The 16,852-nt window shown below is 65.8% G+C and overlaps 2 protein-coding genes across 2 annotated transcripts in view; one reads left to right on the top strand and one right to left on the bottom strand.

Annotated features, from left to right (window-relative positions):
- Window positions 1-10,213, top strand: part of LOC101557259 (ephexin-1) — a 34,087-nt gene extending 23,874 nt beyond the window's left edge. Inside the window, exons 4-13 of the mRNA XM_055122425.1 lie at window positions 2,148-2,308; window positions 3,240-3,392; window positions 4,611-4,740; window positions 6,359-6,433; window positions 6,900-6,989; window positions 7,929-8,092; window positions 8,270-8,425; window positions 8,724-8,803; window positions 8,993-9,097; window positions 9,570-10,213. Coding sequence (XP_054978400.1) covers window positions 2,148-2,308; window positions 3,240-3,392; window positions 4,611-4,740; window positions 6,359-6,433; window positions 6,900-6,989; window positions 7,929-8,092; window positions 8,270-8,425; window positions 8,724-8,803; window positions 8,993-9,097; window positions 9,570-9,760 — 1,305 coding nt within the window. The 3' untranslated portion in view covers window positions 9,761-10,213. The remainder of the gene's footprint in view (window positions 1-2,147; window positions 2,309-3,239; window positions 3,393-4,610; window positions 4,741-6,358; window positions 6,434-6,899; window positions 6,990-7,928; window positions 8,093-8,269; window positions 8,426-8,723; window positions 8,804-8,992; window positions 9,098-9,569) is intronic.
- A 1,317-nt stretch (window positions 10,214-11,530) lies between these two features.
- On the bottom strand, window positions 11,531-16,043 carry SNORC (secondary ossification center associated regulator of chondrocyte maturation). The gene is made up of 3 exons (XM_055123497.1): window positions 15,911-16,043; window positions 12,293-12,475; window positions 11,531-11,665 (listed from the first exon to the last, which is right to left on the bottom strand). Exons 1-3 carry the CDS (start codon window positions 15,969-15,971, stop codon window positions 11,556-11,558), a joined length of 354 nt encoding a protein of 117 aa, XP_054979472.1. The 5' UTR covers window positions 15,972-16,043; the 3' UTR covers window positions 11,531-11,555.
- Window positions 16,044-16,852: the final 809 nt, after the last annotated feature.

Raw genomic sequence — 16,852 nt, 5'->3', positions numbered from 1 at the left:
GAGCCCGGAGGCTGCCCTGGCGCGCTCTGTGTAGCTTTGGGGCTTGGGGTCGGGGGTGAGGGTTCCAGGGCGACGCTCTGGGGAGCAGAGGGGCTGCAGGGTCACTCTGTGCAGGTTTGACTGGGGCTGTGGCTTAGGGACAGCAGAGACGCCTCGGGCCAGTGCGGGCCTCCCCGTCACCACCCGGAGGGCCCGTGTGAGGGGTCGCTGCGGGGGGCTCTGGAAGCAGCCAGGGGGTGCAGGGGCCGTTCCCCTGGCTGCCCTGGGGAGCCCCACACACTGTCCCCTGTTGGCCCCACACTGCTCCATGTGCTGGGGGGAGACTGAGTCGGAGAGACGCCCGAAGCGCTGTGTGGGAATTCAGCCCAGTGAGACCCGGCGGAAAACTCCAGGGAACGAGAGAGTCTTTGACTCCGGGGGGCTCAGAGGCACGGCCTCCACCTCCCGAGCTCCCAGCACAGGCCACCTGCTGGACTTGCACATGTGTGTCCAAGAGCGCACGTGCAGAGCAAGAGGCCGGGTGAGAGAACGTGTCAGTAGCTAGCAACCAGCCACAGAAAGTGTACCCAGCACGGTGGTGCACGCAGCCACAGAGCGGGGCCCCACCACCGCTCAGTCCCCCGAGTCTTGGCTGTGTATGGAGTCATGTGTTTGTTTGTTTTTTAATTTGTTTTGTTAAGCATTTTGTTTGTTTGGGGGCCACCCCTGGCATACTCGGGGCTGACTCCTGGCTCTGCACTCAGGGATCACTCCTGGCAGGCTCAGGGGACCATGTGGGGTGCCGGGGATTGAGCCCAGGCCGGCCGCGTGCAAGGTAAACGCCCTCCCCGATGTCTCCAGCCCCTCCGGGGGTTCCGAGCTCTCTGAGTCCATCTGCAGGCGCACATTTTGCAAAGAGGGCGCGTTGCCAGGGGTGAGGGCAGCAGCCAGCCTCGGGCACGGGGGCTCGATTCACACCACCACACTGCCCCTTCCGCTGGCCGCCCGTGGCAGGACCCTCCAGGCTGCATGGAGGAAGCAGCAGGCAAGGCAGCTCCGGGGCAGTCTCAGGTGGGGTGCGTTTGCTTAGTTAGGGCAGGGCGGGAGGTGAGTGGGCCAGAACCACCTCAGGTGTTTTGCTCCTTGTACCCGTGTGATCAGGTCGCAAGCACAGCATCCAAGCCTTGAGGTTTCTCTCTTTCAGAATAAAAATGGCTTTGATGATCGCATGAGAAAACTGGGCCATAAGGAGCCGGTGACAGTGCCGGGGTTAAGGCACTTACATGCGGCTGAGGCCTGGGCATTGCCAAGTGTGGCCCCCGGCCCCCCATTCAATAAAAAGAAAAAGAAAAGAAAATCCGATCATGAGAGGAATATGTATACAATTTTTAATTAGTTTGGGGGTTACCCACCCAGCAATGCCCAGGGCTTACTCCTGCCCCTGCACTCAGCAGTCACTCCTGAGTCATTCCTGAGGAGCATATGGGATGCCCGAGATCGAACCCAGGTTGGCAGTGTGCATGGCAAATGCCTTACCCACGGTGCTATCACGTAGGCCCCTGTACATTCCATTTTTATGTCTTCAATTTAACGATTGAAAATAAGGGCTGGAGCGATAGCACCGCAGGGAGGGCGTTTGCCTTGCACGTGGCTGATCCGGGTTCGATTCCCAGCATCCCATATGGTCCCCTGAGCATTGCCAGGGGTAATTCCTGAGTGCAGAGCCAGGAGTGACCCCTGTGCATCACCGGGTGTGACCCAAAAAGCAAAATAAATAAATAAATGAAGGGTGAAACTAAGAGTGAGGACTGGGTTGTGGCTCAGAAGCAAAGTGCCCGTCGCAGAGGGGAGGCCTTGGGTTGGATCCCCAGCTCTGCAGAAAGCGCATTCACGCCTGCCGCTTAGGAGCTGACCCGGTGGCCTGCGGCCCACCCTCCACTCTCCAGGAAGCAGAGACCCAGGCGCCCTGGTGGCAGTGGGGCCCTGGGCATGGCAGCCCCGGTCTGTACCTGTCTCCTGGCGGGGGGCGGTGGACAGGGTCCCATTCCCACAGAGGTGTCCGCTGCGAGCTCCTCACCCTGGCGCAGGCCCTCCGCACCCCTCCCTGGCTGGCTGGCTGGTGTGTCCCCGACGATGACGCTTCGTCTTCTCTGCTGTCCCTGCTGCAGGCCATGTTTGAGCTGGTCACCTCGGAGGCTTCCTACTACAAGAGCCTGAACCTGCTAGTGTCCCACTTCGTGGACAACGAGCGGCTGAAGAAGGTCCTGCACCCGGCAGAGGCGCACATTCTCTTCTCCAACGTGCTGGACGTCATGGCTGTCAGCGAGCGGTGAGCACTGGACAACCACCCTGTCCGGCTGGGGACTGCCCAGGAAGCCCCGCCCCAGGTCCCCTGAAGCCCCGCCTCGGCCCCGCCCCTAGCCCTGGGAGCCCCGCCCAGCCCCTGGAACCCCTCCCCAGAGCCTCACCCCCAGGTTCCTGAAACATACCCCCGGGGCCTCGCCCCCAGATCCCTGGAGCCCCGCCCCCAGCCCCTGGAGCCCCACCCCCAGATCCCTGGAGCCCCGCCCATGGAACCCCACCCCAGCTCCTGAAGTCTCGCCCAAGAGCCCCGCCTACAGGAGCCCCGCCCACAGTTCCCTGGAACCCCACCCCCTGGACGCCTACCCCATCCTTGTCTGGGCACAGCTAAAATAGGTGGCCAACTAACCTAGCTTTTCTGGAATGTTCCACAACTAACTAGAAATAAGTAGTGGGGCCAGAGTAATAGTATAGCAGGTAAGGTGTTTGCCTCGCACACGGCCAGCCCAGGTTCGATCCCCGGCATTCCATATGGTCCCCTAAGCACTGCCAGGAGTAATTCCTGAGCACAGAGTCAGGAGTTTTTGGGTGTGGCCCAAAAACCATAAAGCAAATAAGTAGGTAAACCAAGCAGCATGGCCTGGAGTGCTTCCCAGGCTCTGAGTATTGTCTTTTTTTTTTGGCGGGGTGGGGGGCTTTTTGGGTCACACCTGCTCATGCACTCAGGAATTACTCCTAGCGGTGCTGCCCTGAGTATTGTCAAGTCTGAGCCATCAGCTTGGTTGGCCAAATGTCAACAGGGCCCCCATCCCTGGCCACTGCTTGTAACCTCCCTGCAAAAGAAACTGAGCACAAAATTCCTGATGGGACCAACGGCTCCCCCACCCCCGGGTTCCCTGGCTGCTCCGGGGGTTCCTTGTGCACCACCCCCCACCCACACTCCCGTGCCCCTCCCACAGGTTTCTGCTGGAGCTGGAGCGGCGCATGGAGGAGAGCATCGTCATCTCCGATGTGTGCGACATCGTGTACCGGTATGCAGCCAACCACTTCTCCGTGTACATCACCTACGTCAGCAACCAGACGTACCAGGAGAGGACCTACAAGCAGCTGCTGTGAGTGTGTGGGCCCCGCCGCCCACAGCCAGCCCACGCCCTCGCCCCTCTAAGCACATTCCAGCCCGACCTCTCAACACCAGCCCGGGCCCAGGAGCCCTCTGCAGCCCCACTGGGCTGGGCAAAATTCCAAAAGATTTAAAAAAAAAAAAAGAGGCCAAGAGGACCACTCGTGCCCACGGCCCAGGACCGGCTGTGACAGGGTCCCTGACTCAGCCGCTACTCCCCTGGGGCTTGGGGCCAGCTGGATTTTCACTCTGGGAAGCGTCATCTTCTGCAGGAAACAGCCGGGTTCCCTGTGCTCCCCGCCTCTCGGGGCAGTCTAAGCCCCTGGCTTGAAAATTCTGGATGGAGAGACAGTCCATCAAGTCGGCACTTGGATTAGGTTGCCTCGTATGCAGCTAACCCAAGTTCGAACCCCAGCACACCATACGATCCACAAACCACCAGGAGTGATTCCTGAGCACAGAGCCAGGAGTTGTCCCTGAGCATCACCAGGTGTGCCCCCCCCCCCAAAAAAAAAAAGAAGAGAAAACACCAAACTTCTGGACCGAGGGGGCTGGAGCGAGAGCACAGTGGGCCAAGTATTTGCCTTGAACGTGGCCAACTTGGGATCCATCCCTGATATTCCAGAGTCCCCCTAGGCACCGTCAGGAGCAATTCCTGAGTTCAGAGCCAGAAGTAAGTCCTGGGCATTGCGGGGTGTGGCCCAAAAACAAACAAACAAATCAACAACAAAGAAAAATTCTAGACGGAGCCCATTGGGACACTGTGCCGAGCACAGGAGAGGGAGGTGGAGATGTCGCAGCACCAGCGCTGTCAGGCCTGCGGAGAAGGCAGGGACCCTCAGGGTGACATGCCGGCTGAGAGCGCGAGTCACCGCAGCTGTCTGCAGCCCCCTGCCGTCTGTCCTTGTCCCCATGGGGCTCACCCCACACGGTTTCCCGCTGGGCAAATGAGCGCAGTGTGCGACTGATTCCTAGTCTCGGCCATACAGAGACTCCTGCCCTCCCACACGGAGCGCGCTTGGCTCCTTCTTCACGGAGTCACTCTTGTTAGTTGACCTGATCCTGAACCGTTTCTTTGCCGTTAGAAAACGCACATCAATAAACGGATGCACTTTCCCTGTGCCGGTGGGCTGTCTGGCTCCCAGGAGGCTCCAGGTTCAGGAGCAAAAGCTGAGGAGTCAGACACCTACTCTGGGGTCTTTGTCCCCAGCCAGGAGAAGGCAGCATTCCGGGAGCTGATCACGCAGCTGGAGCTTGACCCCAAGTGCAAGGGGCTGCCCCTCTCCTCCTTCCTCATCTTGCCTTTCCAGAGGATCACGCGCCTCAAGCTGCTGGTGCAGGTAGGCCCCGCCCATCGTCGTGAGGCCACGCCCGCGACACGCCCATATGCCTCGAGTCCCCACCCATCCGGTGTCTCCCACCTTGGAGAACTTTGCCTGCCTTTGGGCCCCACTCACCCGCCTTTGAACCACGCCCTCCAGCCTTTGGGGCCGCCCCTTTCGCTTTGGCCCCCCCACCCATCCTTGAACCACGCCCCCCAGCCTATGGGGCCGCCCCTTTCACTTTGGGCCCCGCCCGCCCGCCTTTGAACCACGCCCACCAGGCTTGGGGCCCGCCTCTCTCGCCTCTGGGCCCCGCCCACCGCCACCTGTTCTGCGCCCCTAAGTCCCTCTGCACCGGCCCTGTAGTCCACTGGTCTCTGCCGGCTTTCCGGAAGCCCGTTTGTTCCACAAATCCTAATTTTGCTCCCACCGTGTGCCAGGCACACATTCTGGGGTGGGGAGCCGAGGCTCTCAAGAAACGTGGCTGTTTCTTGAGACCCGGGTACCAGGAGCGGGTACGCGTGGACACGGCGGCGAAAGCCACGGTCTGTGTAGAAGCCGGGGTGGGATGCACAGTCCCGGCCCGGGGGCGCTGCCCCGGAGGGGGCACAGGCGGATCTGAGAGCTCACAGCGCCGCCACGTGGACGGAGATGGAGACGGTCTGGTTAGGAGGCCCGGGACAGTGGCTTAGAGGGTCCCGGAGCCTTGGGAGAGCGCGGGGTTCCCCAGGTGGGCGGTGTTTCCACTTCCGGTCAGCATACTGAAAGGAGACCCCTAGGATGAGCATTTTATTCACAGAGGTGGGACCTACACCGGGGGTGTGGCTAGGAATGGGGCGAGTTAAATGACAGGTTTGGGGACTCCCACATAGGGTGCAGTGTCAGGCAGGGGGGCTCAGAGACGGAGCAGGGCTGGGGTGGGCGCACCCCGCGGAGCTCCGGAAAGAGGCGAAGCCGATGGCTCCAGTGCCAGAGCTTGGGGCCAGTGCGGCAGGGACAGCACAGCATGCAGAGTGCTCGCCCAGTCTCAGGACAGGGTTCGGGCAGTGGGGCCACAACAGACTGCCCTCTTGGGACCCGGGATGGAGCTCGGCACCCGGCACCTCCTGGCCCAGGTTCCTCTAGGCACTGCAAAAATTTAAAAAGTCGTTTATAGGCAGACTGAGCATCACTTTATGTTAAGTCACAAAAAGTGGGCAATTGGGACTGGAGCGATGGTACAGCAGGGGGACGGCACTTGCCTTGCCTGTGCTGACCTGGGTTTGAGCGCCAGCACCCCAGAGAGCCCCCGAGCTGCCAGGAATGATCCCTGGAGCACAGACCCTGGAGTCAGCCCTGAGCACGGCGGGTGTGGCCCTCCTCCCCACCAAAAACAGGTGTTTTTAAAGCGAACCCCTGGGGAAGAGAGACACCTGCATCCGCAAGATCAAGCAAACAGAGTTCGGGGTCACTGGCTGCAGCCCTGGAGGAAAGCGGGGGAGGGGGTTCCAGCCGAGGGCCCCCTTCCACAGCCGCACCTGTGCTCGGCCTCCCCCGGGGCTGACTCCGCGGCCCACGCTGGCCGCTCCCGGCCCAGCTGCGAGGCCCCACGCCGGGCTGCGGCCCAGCGCGTCACGCTCTCTCTCCGCATGCGCAGAACATCCTGAAGCGAGTGGAGGAGCGCTCGGAGCGGGAGGCCACCGCCCTGGACGCCCACAAGGAGCTGGAGCTGGTGAGCGCCCTCCTGCGCGAGTGCCCCCCAGGCCCTTTGCCCCCCCTTTCTGGCCATGCTCCCTACGGCGCCTGCCGCTGGGCGCTGGGAGGTGAGGGCCTGGGGAGAGTGCCGGTTTATTCTAACATTGGCTTATGTGATCCAGAAAGGTCTCTGGCTCTAGACCAAAGTGTTGGGATGGTGGATGGGGGAGGGGAAGCCCCCCCATCTCCCCGCATCCCCCCAACCTCAGCCATCTGAAGCCTGGGGGTCTGGCTCATCCTTTGACAGATGACCAGTGATGTGTCTGTCAGAGGTGGCACCGATGCCTGGGGCTTGGGCAGAGTGGGCGCTGCCCTTGCCAGAGGCCACAGCCCAGCCCTCAGCCCAGAGGTGTGGGGAAGGGCCTCCAGCTTGGGCCGCAGCCCCCAGGGCCAGCGTGGGCAGAGGAGGTGGGCGGCCCTGACGCGCCCTCCGGCTTGTCCAGGTGGTGAAAGCCTGCAACGAGGGCGTCCGGAAGATGAGCCGCACGGAGCAGATGGTCAGCATCCAGAAGAAGATGGAGTTCAAGATCAAGGTGAGCACCTGCTCCGGAGGGCTCAGTGCCCTGGGCCAGCGGGTCAGGAGCGTCCAGAGACTAGGATGGACGTCCCCAGCCTTCTCCCAGACTGTCACAGGAGCCCTGAGGCCCTGGGGCCGGGTTCAGAGACACACCAGGGGCCCGGAGGATTGTCGAGCCAGGATCAGGAGCAAGCCCCACTCCCAGATGTACATGTGACCACGAGAGGGACCTTCACCCTTGACCTCTCACCCATGACCTCTCGCCCCTGACCTGGTGCTCACTTCCCCACCATGAACCTGGCCACTTTGATTCTTGCTGCAGGGCCTGTGTCCAGACCCACATGCTAAACACACGTGATATGCATGGAGAGAAAGTGTGCAGTCACAGAACAGACACAGCGCAGACAACGGCGTATGTGGTGCAGTCACAGCACACAGGCATGCAATAGGCATCAAGCATATATGTGTGCAGACACGTGCACACTAAACAGCTCAGACACGTGATACACATAGAGCCTTGTGCAGATTCACTAAGCACACATGCCCAGACATGTATGCAGAGCAGACTCACAGTGCACAGACACTGAACACATACACACTAAACACGCATGCAGAGCCACATGTATGCAGAACAGACTCACATGTACAGACAACACCCGTGGGCACACTAAACATACCTGCACACAAACATATGATGCATACTGAACAGACGTGTGTACACAGCACATGTACGTACACCAAACATGTGCATGCAGGCACGTGATCTAGGCAGAGCAGACATACATGTGCTCGCAACTCAGGAATCCCACACGTGCGTGTCCCAGCCTGAGATGGCAGGAGGCAGCCCCGCCCCCGGGAAGGGCGGAGGGGCGGGCTGGGTGGGGCGGGGCAGCGGGCCGGGGGCGGGGCAGCGGGCCGGGGGCGTGGCCGAGCCCTGAGCAGCCCCTCCCCGCAGTCGGTGCCCATCATCTCGCACTCGCGCTGGCTGCTGAAGCAGGGCGAGCTGCAGCAGATGTCGGGCCCCAAGACGTCCCGGACGCTGCGCACCAAGAAGCTCTTCCAGGAGATCTACCTCTTCCTCTTCAACGACCTGCTGCTCATCTGCCGCCAGATCCCGGGGTGAGGGCCACCCTCCCTTCCTCCCGGGCCAGCCTGGACAAGATTATTTAACACCCCCCCAAGCCTCAGTTTCCCCTCCTGGCGAGGGGGCGTTAGGACGCGTGGTCCCCGGCCCGGTGCCCGCGGGGGAGGGGCCCGCGCGGAGGGACAGTCCCCGCATGCCCCCTTGGTCTGCAGGGACAAGTTCCAGGTGTTCGACTCGGCGCCGCGGGGCCTGCTGCGCGTGGAGGAGCTGGAGGACCAGGGCCAGACGCTGGCCAACGTGTTCATCCTGCGGCTGCTGGAGAACGCGGACGACAGGGAGGCCACCTACATGCTGAAGGCCACGTCCCAGTGAGTGCCACCCACTGCTCGCGCTCTCGCCCCGCCCGCCATCACCTGGGCCTGTGTCCTGGCGCCCAGAGGGACAAGAGGGTCCACGTGGGAGAAGCTGAGTGCGGGGGAGGGGCTGCGGGGTGGGTCCCCACAGGGCCTCAGCCCACCCAGGGCTTCATTGTGGGTGAGCTTTGGGGTGTCTCGAGGGCGCATCCCCCTGCTGACTTCAACACGGGGGACATCAGACAGGGCCCCCGCGTGCCACCCGGCACCCCGGGCTCTGTGCGTGAGGCGTGTGGTCTCTCCCCCGGGCCAGGAGTGAGATGAAGCGGTGGATGACCTCGCTGGCCCCCAACCGGAGGACCAAGTTCGTCTCCTTCACGTCCAGGCTTCTGGGTAAGGGGCCCGGCGAGGCGGGCGAGGGAGAGGTGAGGGAGGCAGGTGAGAGGAGGAGGTGAGGGCGGGTGAGGGCTGAAGCTAGATGAAGAAGAGGCGGCCTGTTCTCAGTGGCGGGCCCCCCCCCCGTGGCGAGGGGGTGGGGGCTCAGTTCCCCGGGACCCTGCTGACAAGGCTGGGCCCCGCCAGACTGCCCACAGGTCCAGTGCGTGCACCCGTACGTGTCCCAGCAGCCGGACGAGCTGAGCCTGGAGCTGGCCGACATCCTCAACATCCTGGAGAAGACGGAGGACGGTGAGCGGGGACCCCCGCCCGACCCCCGCCTTCCTCGGAACGGCCAGGGCACATCCTGTGCAGCCCCTGGGAGTGCAGGCGCAGCCTCGGCCTGCCTGCCCCTGACCCCCAGCTCAAGTCTCTGCTGCTGCCCGGCCCAACGGGGCTCGGCGCCCCCTAGGAAGCTCCCTCATGTCAGAGCCCCCCCAAAGTGCAGCCCCTCCCTTAGGTCCCCCTCCAGGCCTTGTGGGGCCGTCCCTTTGTGGGGTGGGGCGCTGACATGGATGGGGTCACCTCTCCTGGTGGGCCAGGCTTGTGGGGGGTCTCGGGGAGAGGCTCCCCCCGCAGCGCAAGCCTGGGCTGGGTTTGTCCTAGTCCTGGGCACATGCCCCACTTCAGAGTGGGGGACCAGGCCAGGCTGGGAGTGGGCGGGCCCCCTGCCCCCCACCACCCCCCAGAGGGAACTCCTGACCCCCAGCTCCACCCCACACAGGCTGGATCTTTGGGGAGCGCCTGCATGACCAGGAGCGAGGCTGGTTCCCCAGTTCCATGACCGAGGAGATCCTGAACCCCAAGATCCGGTCCCAGAACCTCAAGGAGTGTTTCCGGGTCCACAAGATGGACGACCCTCAGCGCAGCCAGAATAAGGAGCGCCGGAAGCTGGGAAGCCGGAGCCGACAGTGACCCAGCGGGCAGGGCCTGGCCGGCAGGGGAGGCCCCGGGACCGACGGGCCCACTGTGTCGTGTGTCCCGGCCGCCTCTGCTCCTGGCCCCTGGGAAGAGCCCTCCTGTCCCCCGGAGGGTGACGGTGCCGGCATGCCGCGGGCGCCCCACGCCCAGGGTGAGGCTGCGGGTGGGCGCCGAGGTGCCTCGCCTGCCCCCTGCACGCATCCCTCTGTGCCCCGAAGCCCCTGGACCCGCCGGGAGGGCAGACAGGCCGCCCAGACCGGGCCTGTGACCGCAGTCCCGTGGTCCTCCTCGGGCTGACGAGCCGCATGTCACCTGTGTGCTCTGGCCTCTGCGGGAGCCCAGGGGCCGTGAGGGGTGACGGCTCCTGCATCCGGGATGGGGCATGGGTCCGGGAAAAGCAAACCTCGTCGTTGGCTGCATTAAAAGAAGCATCATGTATAAAACAGGGCAGTGGGCTCCTTTCTCCGTTGCCCCGGGTGCCCGGAATGGCGTGGGGGTTCTGGGCAGGGGGACAGAGCCCCGTCAGGGTCTGTGGGGGCCACACAGCCCTCGGGGAGGGGCTGAGGAAGCAGAAGAGGGACCCCCTCGGCTGCAGCAGGTTTGGGTGACCACAGAGGGACCGAGGGAAGGCGACCCCAGGCCTGCGGGAGCCCAGGCTGCACCCCCTGGGCCACAGACCTGAATGTGAGCCCTCCTCAGCCCCCCACTCCCTCTGCCACTCTTCTCGCCCCCGTGAGAAGCCCGGGACGGGGGTGAGGAGAAGCTGGGCCGGGCACCCAGCTCAGCCAGGGCTTGGAGACTCGGGCATCTGCGGCCACGCCCTGCAGTGGGCCCTGCACCACGGCGGGTGTGCCTGTCCCGAGCCCTCTGGGGCCTGGGGGCACTGGGCTGGCCGCTGCCCAGCTTTGCGGGGGCTGGGAACTTCCCCAGGGGTCACCTGTGCTGGGGACAGGCCACCATCTAGGCATCATGCGTCCATGTTTTGACAACCCAAAGCGTCGACCCCACCAAGTGTTTGGGGAAAGAGTGTGGGGGCCACCGGTGCCCCTCTGGGGGGCCCAGGAGAGTCGGGGGAGAGCCCCCAGGGCCCGCCCCCCACTCCACTCCAGGCCGGTGGGCCTTGTCCTGGCTTTGGCCTCTGTGTAAAGCCCCACTGGAGGGGCTGGAGTGATAGCACAGCGGGTAGGGCGTTTGCCTTGCACGTGGCCGACCCAGGTTCGAATCCCAGCATCCCATATGGTCCCCTGAGCACCGCCAGGGGGTAATTCCTGAGTAAAGAGCCAGGAGTAACCCCTGTGCATCGCCAGGTGTGACCCAAAAAGAAAAAAAAAAAAAGCCCCACTGGAGCTCTAAAAGGCCGGGAGGCTCCTGGGAGCGCCGAGAAAGGGAAGCCAGGGCCAGGGGGTTCCCCTTGCTCCGCCGCAAAGGCCCTGGGATTGAAGTGAAGAGGGTGGGCTGGACGGGCTTTCATCGCTTCCGGCCCTTGGGGAGGGGCGCCCCTCAGTCCTTTCTTGCTTGCATCTGAGCCCCAGCTGGGGGCGGGGGAGGGACCTGGAAGGGGACACGGCGCCCGGTCCAGTAACGGAGCCCCACTTTCCACACACCCCTGATCGCCCAGCACAGAGGCAGGGAGCGGCGGCGGCTGTGTCCGCACCCCTCCACCGCCACCCCCCCCCCCGGAAAGGGGTGGGCGCCGGGCAGAGCCCCCTGCCCCGTGCACATGCCCCACCCCGGCCCGGACACACGGGAGACTCAGCTGCGCTGTCGCGGGACAGGCCCTTTATTCGCTTCAGGAGGCGGAAAACTTTCTCAGCGCGACCACGACGAGCGCCAGAACCACGCAGGTGGCCAGCAGGGCGGCGATGACGATGGCTGCGATGGCGCCGGGGCCCAGGGAGCCTGCGGGGGGCGGGCGGGGGCAGAGGCTGGGGGCGCGGCCGGTCCTGGCCGCCCGCCCCACTGGAGCCGCGCGCCAACAACAGGGTACCCGGGGCCCCGCCCCGTCGCAGGGTACCCGGGACCCCCCCAGACCCCCCATCGCAGGGTACCCGGGCCCCGCCCCATCACGGGGTACCAGGGGCCCCGCCCCACCACAGGGTCCCCGGGACCCCCGGACACCCCCAACACAGGGTCCCCAGGACCCCCGGACCCCCCCACCGCAGGGTACCCGGGCCCCGCCCCATCACAGGGTACCCGGGGCCCCGCCCCATCACAGGGTACCCAAATCCCGTCGCATCACAGGGTACCCCGAGCCCCACCCCGCCCCCATGCTCCGCTCCCCCCCACCCCCTGATGCTCGCCCACCCTTGTGACTCTCCCGAACCCTCCCCAGTGCCCTGCCCCTGCCACGCCCCTCCCACGATACCCCGCCCACCTACCACTTGATTTGCCAGGGCTCTCCCGGTGCCCCGCCCCGTGCCACGCCCCTACCCCTGATGCCCCGCCCACACCGACTAGTGATTCGCCCGGGCCCTCCCCGGTGACCGCCCTCTGCCCCGCCTTCCCCTCCGTGCCCCGCCCCCTTACCGGCGCCCGGGTCCAGGTGTCCAGCGCTGTCGTGGTCTTCGGGGGCCGGTGCAGCGCTGGGGGCCGCGACAGCGGTGGGCTCGGGCTCGCGGGCATAGCTAGTGCTCTCGGCCGGGCCTTCTCCCGAAGGCAGCTCCATGGGCTCGTTCCACAGCGTGGGCACCGGCTCCTGCGGCCCCTCGGCTGCAAGGCCAAGGCATGCGCGGGTCAGGCCGCCACGGGGGCAGGGGAGGGCGCGGGGGGAGGACCTGGGGCCCCGGGCCCCTACCCGGCTGATCGACAGGAGGGAGTAGCTCTGAGCCAAAGGGTGTGTGATCTCTGCGGACAGCAGGGGACGGCTGAGCACTGGCCCGAGCTGGGCCCCCCACAGAGCTCCATGTGCCTTGGCAGAGACACCAGCGCCCCCCGTAAGCCCCGGGACTGAGGGCAGGCAGGGTAGGGCTGGCTCGGAGGAGACCAGGAGGAGAGTGGCCCCTCCGAAAGCCAGAGTCCCTGGCCCCCTAGTGCCCCGGGTAGAGCCAGTCAGGTGTGGGGGTGACTGTGGTCCATGCAAACTCCGCAGTGGCTGGCGCCCCCACCCAGCTGGGGTTCCACCAGCGCCTCAGGCGTTCCTGCTGCGTTTCAGCCCTCGCAGGGTTTGGGGTACTACCCAGGGGCCCCAGAATAGAAAGGACAGCTCAGAGGCTGCAGGCAGCCCATGACATCATGCCATTCCTCCTTCAAAGATCCCGGGGGTCGGGGGGCGCCCACCCCTCACAAACACCCTCCTTGCAGATAGGAGGCCCAAGGCAGCTGGTAGAGGGGCGGGCTTCACCCGGACCTGTCCTTGGCAGGAAACTGCTGGGCTGCCCAGAATAGAAACCAAGGCGTGGGGGCCCCCAAGGCTTCGAGGGCCGCAGCCACCCCTCCCTACCATGTGCTCTCTCTGCTTCCCTGGGAGCTACAGGGAAGCTGGGGTCTGCATCCACTGCCCTCAAGCCCTCTGTCTGGGCTCCCCTTGCCTTCAGGCCCAGAAGCCTCCCCAACAGGAGGAGGGGGTGTCGGGAAGACTGGGGCTGCCCCAAATGAGCACTCGGGCCAGGCCCAAAGTGGAGTGGGCTGCCCACCCCTTCCAGGAGTCTCAGCACTGCGGTGGCCTGGATGGGACTTCACGTCATTGGGAGCTTTTCTCTGGGAGGGGCACACCCAGCCTGGGGTGGGGGCTTCATGGGGTGCCCGGGTCAGCGTGTGTGTTCTGGTCTGAGCAGACTGACCCCGTCACCGTCCTAGGGAGAATGACGGGGCAAGGGCCCGCCTCTGGAACGGGGGGCCAGGGGAGGGCAGGAGTGGATCGGGAGAGGAGGCCGGGAAAGCAGGCTGGGAAAGTAGTGCCGCAGGGGTCCTGGCCAGCCCACCCACGGAGATGGGCACCCTGAGCGCGGGGCGGCTCTGGACGCTGGCCTCTGGCAGTGGCCCGAGGGCTGGACAGAGCGTGGCTTAGTGCCCCGCTGCGTGGCCAGCCCTGAGGTCCAGGGCTCAGACTGTCCCAAGTAAACAGCAAGCCACAGCCCCCTCCCCACTGCTGGCCGCGCACCCCAGGACGGGGCCAGCAGGCCCCTTCCCGCACCCTCAGCGCCAGCGGCTGCCACGGGCCAGGGTGGCCACCGAGAGCCACGAGGCATGGGGCCAGCGGGCTTGGTGGCATGTGGGCCTCAGGCCTGTGGTCAGCCGGACGGCAACCCCACCCGACCCCCAAGACAGCCGGGGCCCCCTCCCTTCCCAGAGCTAGTGAGGCCCAGGGGATCCCCCGCCGCTGGCCCTTGGGGGACGCGCCCTGCCCACTGCGGCCCCACACCTTGCTGCCACAGTCCTTGGTGGCAGCCACGTGACTGGGCCCGGGGCGCTGCACCAGGGCTCCCTGCTCAGAAGGGCAGAGGCCCGAACCCCCTCTCGGTCCAGCCCCCACCGGACCCAGGAAGACCTACTTGGGCCCGGGTCACCTCCCCGACCTGGGGAATGGGGGTCCCCGGCTGGGAACTGGCTGCCGGAGCTCTCGAAGCCGCAGCCCCGGGTGTGAGCCAGGCAGTAGCCCCCTGGGCCTGCACATGCTCTGTGCTGCAGCTCCAGCCCCGGAGCTGCCGGAGCTGTGCCTGCCACCCAGGGGTTCAGGCAGCGCCGCCCGGCCCGGGCCCCCGGCGGCTGGCAGGCACAGGGCATTTGCTTATGCTCTTCTGAGACTCAGTTTCTCCTCTTTGCCTCAGAGAGGAAGACAGTGTGACCTGCTGCGGGGCGTGGCGGGGAGCCGGTGGGACCCCTGGGGCAGGATGAGAGTGTTGGGACGCAGAGGGGCGCAGAGGAGGAAGGCCACGGGCGGGGGGAGCCTGTGCCAGCAGCAGCCTGGGTGCCGCCCCGCCTCCGACACTGACCTGGAATCAGGAGGGGGCCCGGGGACACTGCCGGCCCCGCCGGCCGCCTGCCTGTCGGTGCAGAGTTTGTTTAGCGTGTGCCCGACCACAGGGCCCCGCGGCCGGGCGCCCCAACTCACAGGCGCCTTTGTGAGGGCCGTGAAGGGCCTTTTCATGCCGCCCTGGCCTCCCGCCCGCCCCGGGCTGCTCCCCGCCCCAGAGCCCGCATAGCGGCCCGGGCAGCCAGCAGCGGGGAGCGCTGAGCCCCCCCACCCGGCACCCCACCCCGATGGGCAGGACCCCCATCCGGCGGGCTGGGGGGGGGCAGCGGCCCGAGGGCCTGGCACACCTGAGCCCCAGAGACTGCAGGGGAGGGGCCTGCCCGCCTGTGCAGGACGAGAGGAGGAAGGAGGGGTGAGGCAGGAGATCCGGGAGACACCGCCCCCCCCCCCAGACGAGGTGGCACTTCGGGACGCCCACCCAGCCGGCTGTGCCTGCCAGGTCACCTGGGGCCTCAGGCGGGGCCAGTTGGCTGCTTCGGGACAGGAGCGGACCTGCAGGCAGGTGTCCCCGAGCCGCCCTGACCACCAGGCGAGAGGAGCTTGGGCAGGGGTGCGGCGAGGGGGATGCAGGCGCCCCTGTTCCAGTCCCCCACCTCCCGTCACTTCCCAGGGGCCAGGAGCCTGAGTCTGCCTCCTGACACCACAGAGGGGACAGGGCAGCCCCCTCCGTGGCCCTGCTGTCCCTGTCACACTCCCTCCTGGCCCCCACCCCGAAGCCCAGAGCCCCCAGGCACAGGTGGTCCCAGACGCCCCTTTGCAGACTCCCTGGGACCCAACCCCTTCTCCTGGTCTCCGCGCGGCTGGCCCCTCTGCCGAGTCTCTTGTCACTGGACCCCAGATCTAGTCAGGGGGGTCTCCTCCTGCGTCCGCCGTGGGGCTGAGGGCCCGGGACCCCGCTCCCTCCAGAAGGTGCCCTGGGTGGGACTCGGACCTGGAAGCCGGCGGGAAGGGACGGCACCAGCCCTGAGGCCTCAGTTCGGCCCCCGGGACCCCCACCCTCATCCCTGGGCCGCGGGCCCCTCCTTACCCTTGGATCTGCATACTCCAGTCTGAGGGTCACCCCAGGCCCCCCAGGGGGCAACCCTGGGACTCTGCTCCCCAGTCCACATCCCACAGTCGGCCCGTCACTCGGCCCCTGTGGCCGGCCCCAGCCGGAGCCCGGGCCCCCTTACCTGTGAGCACGGCGGGGGCGAGCACCCCCGGCAGCAGCAGCAGGGCCAGGCAGAGGGTCATGGTGGCAAGCGGCGAGCACGGCTGGCCGGCGAGCGGGCACAGAGCACAGAGCGGGGGAACTCCAGGGCGGCGGGAAAGAGGCATCAAAGGGCTGGGAAGGGCTTTCATCAATGCCAACTCTGTCCTCCTGGGACACCGTGCCCGCCCCCACGCACACGCGCCGAGCAGGAGGGGCGGGGGTGGCCCCACCCTCGGAGGGGGAGAGGAAACGGCCGCCTCTCCCCGGCCGGCCTCCGCGGGCTCTGCAGCGCCCAGAGCGTGTGCCCGGGCCCAGGACCCAGCTCTGGGCTCGGGCTCCCTGTACCTGGCTGGGAGGGGACGCGCAAGGGAGCGGGACAAGGCCGAGCCGGAGCACAGCGGGGAGAGCTTTGCCTTGCCTGTGGCCGGCCTGGGTTCGATCCCCGGCACCCCACACGGTCCCCTGAGCACCGCCAGGAGTGACTCCTGAGGGCAGAGCCAGGAGGGTGGCCCTCTCCACCCCGAAGGGAGAGTAGAATAAAGTGCTTTGGGAAAAACGGAAGTGTTCTTGGTATCTTTTAATACCAGTAAGAGCGGCACAGAACAGCACCTTGTTCGCCGTGCTGGGCAGAGTGTGTGCAGGGGAGGTGCTGTGCTGCAGACACCAGCCCCCCGTCAAGAGTCCTCACCCCTGCCCGGAAAAGCCGTCCCTGAACGCCGACCCTCCTCTGCTCTGAATGCAGTGATTCCTGGGGTGCCGATGGCGCCGGAACCCTGCTGCATGGCTTCCCGCAACTCCAGCATCTCTGAGGTCCCCCAGCTCCCCTGCTGCACCCCGGCACCCCGCCCCCCTACACCCCAGCACCTCCTTCCCCACGTCTTAGCCACACAACTAAACGTCTTCGTACACTCTGCATGTGACC

This window comes from Sorex araneus, chromosome X (assembly GCF_027595985.1).
Source record: "Sorex araneus isolate mSorAra2 chromosome X, mSorAra2.pri, whole genome shotgun sequence".
Classification (NCBI taxonomy): domain Eukaryota; kingdom Metazoa; phylum Chordata; class Mammalia; order Eulipotyphla; family Soricidae; genus Sorex; species Sorex araneus.
This window is presented reverse-complemented; position numbering and strand designations above follow the sequence as displayed.

What these genes read in the sequence shown, in the direction of transcription:
- SNORC (XM_055123497.1), bottom strand. Translation starts at nt 15,971, where the DNA reads ATGACCCTCTGCCTGGCCCTGCTGCTGCTGCCGGGGGTGCTCGCCCCC. An exon ending in CGCCCCCGCCGTGCTCACAG is followed by an intron (nt 12,476 to 15,910) that starts GTAAGGGGGCCC and finishes TTGGCCTTGCAG; the next exon opens with CCGAGGGGCCGCAGGAGCCG. An exon ending in ACACCTGGACCCGGGCGCCG is followed by an intron (nt 11,666 to 12,292) that starts GTAAGGGGGCGG and finishes CGCCCCCCGCAG; the next exon opens with GCTCCCTGGGCCCCGGCGCC.